At 41.2% G+C, this 8,467-nt stretch overlaps 1 protein-coding gene across 1 annotated transcript in view; it reads right to left on the reverse strand.

Moving 5' to 3' along the window:
• The window catches only part of PLB1 (phospholipase B1), a 78,700-nt gene extending 72,169 nt beyond the window's left edge, over positions 1 to 6,531 (reverse strand). The window contains exons 1-5 of the mRNA XM_033053716.2: positions 6,465 to 6,531; positions 5,736 to 5,819; positions 1,938 to 1,975; positions 784 to 847; positions 258 to 316 (exon numbers count right to left, since the gene is read on the reverse strand). Of these exons, the coding sequence (XP_032909607.2) occupies positions 258 to 316; positions 784 to 847; positions 1,938 to 1,975; positions 5,736 to 5,819; positions 6,465 to 6,531 (312 nt within the window). The remainder of the gene's footprint in view (positions 1 to 257; positions 317 to 783; positions 848 to 1,937; positions 1,976 to 5,735; positions 5,820 to 6,464) is intronic.
• Between the last annotated feature and the right edge of the window lie 1,936 nt (positions 6,532 to 8,467).

Below are 8,467 nucleotides of genomic sequence, written 5' to 3' on the forward strand. Positions count from 1 at the left end.
AAATATCATGGTTCTTTGCAAGAGCACTGTGATCACATTTCCTCCTGCATGAAGTCAGCTGGCTATTTTTAGACTCAGGGTATATTGGAACACTGAACAGCAGGTATTTCCAGTGTCTTTTTCACCAGAAGTCTTTGATGCTTGTGGAAAGATTGAAGCCCTGAACACCCTGAGACCCCAAACGACATCATCAGCTGATTTCATCATCAGAAGGGAGGAAATGGGTCATGTTCAGCACATTTCCTGCTTGTACTTACTCTTTGCAAACTTCCTATTGCAGTGACTGCTTTAATGTCAGCTGGCCTTAGAGCATGAACTGCAGAAAAGCAAGACTTCAGGTTACACAAAACCCCAAAACAGTAACCCTAAAGGAAAGTGACATTCACCAATATATTAAAACATAAAGTTGGCTAAAATGGTAACAAGTCTATACCAATCACTTTGGAGGTTTTAAACTGTTCAGAAAGCATGAGAAACTTTACTCAGGTGTTCAGTAAATGTTTGGCTGCCTAGAGGCACTGAAATGCTCAACCATCAAGCAAGAAAAGATTAAAAAAACACTGCTGGGAATGATTGAAGAAATAATGGCATCCCCCAATCATCAACTGAAGAAACAAAGGTAGAAAAGTAATCACAAGTGGAACAAAAAATTAAGGAATTTGCAGAGCCTAGCTCTACCTCAGTCAATCCCATACATAGGCATCCCAGCTGATTTCTGCCCCAGCCCATTCTCAAATAATTTTGTGAGGGAAAGCCTCTGCAGAGACAATACCAAACACAAACCTGAAGATGAAGGGGTCTCAGGGAACATCGCCTGCTCACATGAAAACTGCAAACTTCTAAGAGCCTTAGACATAAACAAATAAATATGGTTGATTGCTTAGATCTAACACGGAAATTGGTGGAATGAGGGGTCCAATTCTCACACAGAACCAAGATTTGACTGATGTAAACTATTTGAAAGAACAATTACACCTCGGTTAGAAATACATAGGAACACAGATCTGGACAGCTGCATTTTCAGTTAACACTTCTGCAGCATGACACTTTCTGGTCAGTTTTCTTACTGATTGCCACAGCACAGGGCCTGAGCAAACAATGAAATGTGCTAAACTGTCACATGAACATCCTGTCACATCCATTGCTGCAGTGACTGCTTAATCTGGAAGAGGTCATAAGGACAACTACTGAAGGCATGTCTGTGTGTCAAGGGGCACCCAACTGACAACAACAAAATGTTACGTCTGCAATATGCAACAAAAAAGGCAAAAAGAACCAAATCTGACTCCTTAACAACACCTAGCCAGGTGATCAGAGAAGGCAAGGATGTGAGCGATGGTACTCACTCAGCACGAGAGACAGCTCAATACCAGCAGGAACATTGTTTAATGCCATCCTATATCGTTATGGTAGGCACAGCCCAACATCAAGTGCTTTAAAGGGACATAAAAGGCAATCCTTGCCTCCCCAGGTGACTTGACCAGGAGTTCCCTCATCACCATGAGTGGCTGTCTGACCATCACCAATACCTAAAGGTGGAATCTGTATAGTGACAAGGGCCACCAGGGTCCCCACACACTCCCTAGTGCCCAGCTGGAGGACTTAAATAGTGCAGACACTTCACACTGTTTTAAAGCAAAGAAGAGCTCAATCCTGTGTTTCTAAAAGAGCAACAGAGCATCTAGGAACAAGTGCTAACCACAAACGACCTACGTACAGGATATAACCTAATAACAAACACTGCTCGGAGAAAATCTCATTTCCTGATTATGTTCTATAATGCAGCTGCACTATCACATTGCTGACTCATTGGCTTTGCATTTCTTTTTTGCAGAAGCAGTTTAGAGCAACTGTATTCTTTCTTCTGCCTGCCTTAGAGGAAGCAACAGCTTGATAGGTATTGAAAACAGAAAAAAACAAATTAAGTTATACTTTACCTCTAGTTTCCCATATTCTTCCTGATCATCTGCATTCCCTTAAAAACATTAAAGAAAGAGTTATGTTATACTTTTTTTTACCTTAGGGAAAAAAAGCTTCATAAGACTTAACACACCTAGAAGCACAGAATCTGGAGAGGAGGCACCTTTCTCCAGATCTGCCCCACTTTCCAAAGATGAGGTTCATCCCAACAATAAAACATATTTTCTTTTATTTTGCTATATTACACAAAGCTTTTAGTTATTATAAGCAGGTGAGATCTCTTGAAATTAGCAGAATGCGATGAATTAGAAGCAACAGGTGATGAACTGCTTGTGGATGCCCTCAAACAGCCCCATCCTCCACAGGCCTTCCCCACTTGTTTTCCTCTTTAGCACATTTCATACACTGCTGTAGTCTTAGTCGGTCCAAATTTAGAGTAGTTTGAACATGTACAAGGTGAAACTCTTAGAAAGGAGCAATTCACATTAATCTACGTCTACCACAGTCAGGGAGCAGCATGACACTGTTGTGAGTTTGCCATAGTGATACAGAAACAGCTGCAATTTCTTCTCTTAGTAGAGTTTTGGCAGACAAAATAGCCTGTGGAGCCAGGAGTCAGGCCTGTAGATGCTTCAGTAAACACTATTCTCTTTCCTTGAGCATACACTTGGATTTATACAAATAGATTTTGGTTTATTCTAAAATTCCCACAGAGATAGCCACAAAGCCTAGGTCAGCTGAACTTCAAAGCATGCTCTCAGCTGTTATTTCTTGCCCCACTGATACCATCAGCGTCCTGCAAGCCTTACACAGAATTAGAATAATGCTCCTTTAATAGTCAGGAGCTAATTTTGGAATATTTAGCCCTGCTGAGTACTTCTGGCTTGTACACCTTTTTTCCCGTGTCAATGACAAAGTAATGAGCCAGCTTAGTGCAGCAGGTGAGACATCCTAGCTTGTAGGGCAGCCAGCAGTGCTCACACTACAAGGAGATGTGCCTGGCACAGGCAGGGGGCTCTGGGCAGCCTCTGGGGACATGGGTACCAGTGCACACAGGTCAGTGCAGTGACACAAAGCCATCACTGCTCCCCATGACTGCCTCAGCCTGTCACCTGTGCTCAACTACACAACCACGTTTAATAAATGGCAACAACTTCTATACATGGGCTTTTTCTCCCCCTACTTAAGTTTCAGCCATGAGCTATTTGGAAATTTATTTTTTACAGTACTTTCTAGAAGGTTGAGACAGTTTCCTGGTTGTTGTGTGGCATATTTGTAACATTTTTGTCTGTTCAATCTGTGGCTTTTGATGATGCTTTACTCAGGGCAATAACCAGAACCCCAACTCTGTTTGGGATACTGGAGGCAAGAGCAATGAGTGATTCGTCTGGATCACACAAATCTACTGCAGGAAGTGAGTATTGAGAATAACACTAATTTCAACTGTATTTGAGAATAGTTCCTTAGGTTAGATTGAGAGAGAAAAAAAGATCCAGGACTCAGGGAGTTGGAGGAACAGTTTTAATGTATCAGACTGAAGGTCTATCTAGTCTGTGATTTTGCCTCTGACAATATCCAAACCCAGATGCTTAGGCAAAAAATAAGGAAAATACAGTTATACTTCCATTTTCCATCCTCCAAACTATCCATACTACTGTGCTCCCTGAGTAAGCAATTACTTAATGCTGAAGAACTCTCTGCCATCTTTCTTCCATGGATTTGCCTCTTTGTTTTTCTAATACTTTCACACTTTTGGCTTTCCCCAGAACCTGTGACAAAAGATGCTTCATCACTCAATTACATGTTGGAAAAAAAGTACTTCTAATTTGTTAATAACCTGATTGCTTCCTTGTTGCTCTTGTAAAGAGTACTCATTCCCATGTTTCTGCAAAATTTGCCATTTTGCATGCGCCTGTTTTTATCATATACCTAACCCTTCTTTTCCAGGCTGAAGAGTCAGTTTCTTTGATCTCATGTTGAAATTTTTTCCTAACTCTGACCACTCCGCCCTTTATCCTCCTCCTAGGTTTTACCATATCTTTTTTGAGATGAAAAATCCAGACCACTGTCAAGATGCAGGTGAACCATGGCCCTGTACACAGCAGCAGCAATATGGTTTTTATGCTGGTCTCTCACTAACTCCTGAAATAATTTCTCTCTGACTATCACTAGCACTGATGTCTTCAGACAGTTTTGTTCTGGGGTCAAGCAGTATCTATTCAGAGTTCACCATAGTGCACACACAGGTAAGAGTAATATATAAGGGGAAAACTTAGTCTAAATTTTCATTCTGGACATCCTGAAAAGCTTTGCATCAGCGAGTTAGAATCCACCTTCACTCAGATCACCTCTGAACATGTGCAGAGCCCACATCCTAACACAGATCAATATGAGCATCACAGTTAATAAAATGGATATGTTCACATTTCTGCTTGGCTCATTCCTTTGGGTGGATATCATCTAGTCCTGGCAGTTCTTTTACTATTTGTCATGAGTTTGTTCAAGGATTTGGTCATTATTCCTCTTGTCCCCTGTGCTGAAAGGCTTGCAGTGCAAGGCCTTTTTTAAGCTGTTATGCAAGGACACGAAAGAAAAAAGAATTTGTCAGGCTTCAGCCTTCTTTTATACCTCAGTCAGTCCTACAGACTCCATGTTTCAGAAGAATTTGAAAAAGGATTTATTGCTTTTTATTCCTTCAACAGTGATTCATTGTTTCTCTTCAGATTAATTTTAGGCTTGGCTGATTAAATTTTAATCTCATCAATTTTCTTTGTTTTGGATTTACACTTTCTATAGGATGACTTTTTCAATTCCTGCTACTCCCAGAATTATAGTTACTCCCTTATTACACCATTGAATAATTCTAATTTGCATTTTCAATTTTCTTGACATAAAAAGAAGTATTTTTCAGATAATTCTCCCAACATTTGGGAGAAAGATTCTAACTCCTTCCTCCCTTGCTTTTACAGTTAATCTGTTTCAACAAACGATTTTTATAGGCTGCTATCAATCAACACCTTTTTTCCTGGATAAAGTTTTCAAAGGGACTGCAGGCACTGTGCATATTTTTTCCTAAATTAAAAAGCTCAGATGTGATAATTTCTTCTGATTACTTCAGGAACCAAAACCTCCTAACAGTTTATTATTTATCAGAGCACCTTATAATCCTCTGAAGATAGTGATCATCACAGCCTACTACTGTAAAGCACTATTACTAGCTATCATTATTTTCTTACAGGCAGAGACCTGAAGCACAGAGCCAATAAAGCCAAAGCATCCACAGCATTTTCAGTCTTAAGCACGTACAAAACTGTCACTGGCACCAAACATGGAGTTCAAATACCCAGTCTAGGGAACAAGGGCTCCCCGCTATCCTGAATATTAAAGAAATCTGAACAATGCCTGGAATTCCAGGATGCTAACCATTCACAGATTCAGAAGATTACTTCTATCACTGAAAATAAGATTAGCATAGTTACAAGTTCAGAGAAAAACCTCTATTCCTTGCTCAAAATCCTGCACCATTTTGGCACAGATCTCAGTGCTAGTCTAATTATTTGGTGATGTTTCTCTCACCAGCATGTTTCAGTGCCTAAGACACAGTCTGTCCCCAGAACAGTGCAAACCAGTGCATACATCTTCATCAAAAAATTATCAAACATACTCAAAACTGCATTTAAGATCACAGTTTTACTCACAGATTTTCTTCATTCTGCTTCTAAAACTCCTTCTACACACCCACCTTGCAACAACTAAAAATAGAGGTTCCCAAAGAGTGTGCAGTACAAATTTTCAAAGGGCCTTCCAAAACTTACCTTCTGAGGAGAGCAACCAAAGGAACAGCACACCCAACAATAGCTTCATGGTAACCGCCTCTATGAACTGATAATCCTGGAGTGCTGTGTGTTAGATGTTAAGGCTGAAAAGAAAGAAATTCTCTTCCTTTTTCTCCTTTATATCTTAAAAGTTGATAACTCAGCAGCTATAAAACTCATTAGCTTCTACCTTTGGAAAGCAAAGTGACGATGATATCTCATTTCATTGCCCATCCAAGGGTCAAAAGAAGGGGCACAGCTTCTCTCAGCTCTCAGTCAGAGGTGACCATTTTTCACGGAATTCTCAGCAAATCTAAGTGACCCAGATCACATGAGTCAGCTTCCAGCAGGGTCAAGGCTCTTCCAGGCAATACATAACATATTAGTTTGGCACTAGCCTGCTTCTGCCAGGTAGGGAAGGAGCCTCTGCTCCTGAGGCAACTGAACTCTATGCAGCAGTCACACCCATCCAAAGAGGAAGGTTGTGCTCTTCCTTTTGTCTCCTACCCTACCTGTGCTCTTTTCTTGCCTTCAACCAGACTCATGCTATGCCTGTTTCCTCTTCCACTAGTACTTGTTCTAGCAGATTTTCCTCCAAGCCCCTTGCTGGGACACTATTACAGTACATTTCTGAAGAGTCAAAGAGTGCGCAGAAACACCAGCTAGACTGTGATACACACTCCCCAGTGAGACTACCACTATGCCTCAACTACACAGTCAGGGTCAAACCTCTGAAGAGCAGCCTGCTGTTCTCACACGAAACAGCAGAGTGACCTTTGGCCTCTTCGGAGCCCATGGACACCCAGAGAGAGCTCCTACATGAATAATGGAAGTCTGCTTAAGTAAAGAGCTCTAAATGCTTAAATAAGCCACTAACACATCCAACTCGGGCAGTATAACCCATCCTTCAAAGGGGTTTTTTGTTTAATTTGGCTTTTTGTTGTTTCATGACAGAAATTTTACATTCTTTGAAGGAACACATTGGAGGTAGATCTTGTGCTCATTTCACTTTTCAAAAACCAGGAATGCTAATTAATTCTGAGCATGAACAGCTATTGTTCAGAGCAACGTGCAAGGAGGAACGTACATAGAGGAAAGCATTCCTCTATCCCCTGAATCTCCACCCTCAACTCAGCAAAACCATACCAGCACAAGGGGCTGCTCACCTCAGACACAGCCGCATGCTCAAGCCTGGGAGGATAAGCTCATTCTGCTCGGGGGTCTCACACCCGAAACAGTTGGGCACCCAAACTCCTTTAATCAGTAAGGTAAGGAAGAGTTAAAGTCTTACTCACTGTCAGGGTGCAGCACCACACCTGCAAGCCCTGCCTGGGCTGAGCTGCAGTGGAACTCCCAAGCCCCTGTAAGAATAAGGGAGGTCAGGTCAGGCAGGTCAGGACCATTACCACCTCTCAGTCAAGGTGACATTGCAGAGTCTCAGCATGGATGGGAGTTACTTTTGGTGGGTTTCACCATTGCATACAAGGGTTTGTGGCTGCTTCACTCCTCAAGAGAAAGCTCTCACTATTAAAAGTCTGAGAAACAGACTTCTTAAAGACCTGGAAGTGTTTAAAATCCCAGAAAGCCTCCTCTTCACTGTACACCAAGCAAAACATGAAAAGGAAGGTAGCATTAATTCATTCATTTGCCATAAAGCACAGATCCAAGAGTAAGTTTAGCCTTTAAACACTGTGACGTGCTCCAGAAGCAGAACAGCATTAACTTCAAGGCTTGTAAATCTCTTGTAAACACTCCTTCCCACCACCAAAGCATCAAAATAGCTCCTAGACTGAATAGCAAATAACAAGCGGCAGCAAAGATCAAAAAAGTTCGCAAAAGGGAGAAGAGAGAATTTTTTATTAGATACAGAAGGTGTCAGAGACAAATTAAAGCTTTTACATTACTGCAAGGGCAAAGCTAGATGCAGCTACAGAAGGCAAGGAGAATTCCAGACCATAAACCAACCCTCAGCTGATGATATTTAGGAATACCCTTGGGAACTGCAGCCATGTAGCTGATTACCTAATGATCAACACAGAACATCTTGTGTCTTCCCTAGAGTGCCTGCTGCTGCTCAGGTGGGACAAGGAGCTAGCTAGGCCTGGTAGTTAACCCTGCCTGAACCATGTGAGTCTTCTTACCACTTGACCTGGATGGAGAGGGCTCATAATGTAACGGCAGGGAAGAGCTTTGCATGAGATTTGGTGGTGAAAAGCAGAAGTTTTGTGCCTTGGCATGTTCTCAAGCAGAAGAACTGTTTCACAGGTCTATACCCAACAGTGCAAAACACCAAAAAGAAGTCAAGTCCCAGTTACAGTTTTAAACCCAGCAACACCCAAACAGATAAACAAAGGTGCTAAAGCATATTAGCCAAATTTTTAGGTTCACTGCTATATTTTTAGGTAGCTTATAATATACCTAAAGCTTTGCCTTTCATACTTGGTATGGGAGCCATAGCTGGGAAAGCCATGGGATTTTTTTTAGCTTGTTTCTAAGTTTTTCCTTACCTCCTCTGTTAAACAGAGCTTTTTCTAGCATTTCTTTTAGTCATACAGAATACCAAAACCCAAAAACCCTTTCAACCTATCTAAGTCCCCATCTATAAGACTACTGTTTTAAAATATAAATAATGAAGTTATGGCTGCATATTAAAAGAACAAAAATCCCAACAATAAAAGCAGACAAAAAAACTCCATAGCACTCAACCACTCATAATTAAACCCAAGAAGTTT

The sequence above is a fragment of the Catharus ustulatus genome, chromosome 3, assembly GCF_009819885.2.
Source record: "Catharus ustulatus isolate bCatUst1 chromosome 3, bCatUst1.pri.v2, whole genome shotgun sequence".
NCBI classification, from domain to species: Eukaryota; Metazoa; Chordata; class Aves; order Passeriformes; family Turdidae; genus Catharus; species Catharus ustulatus.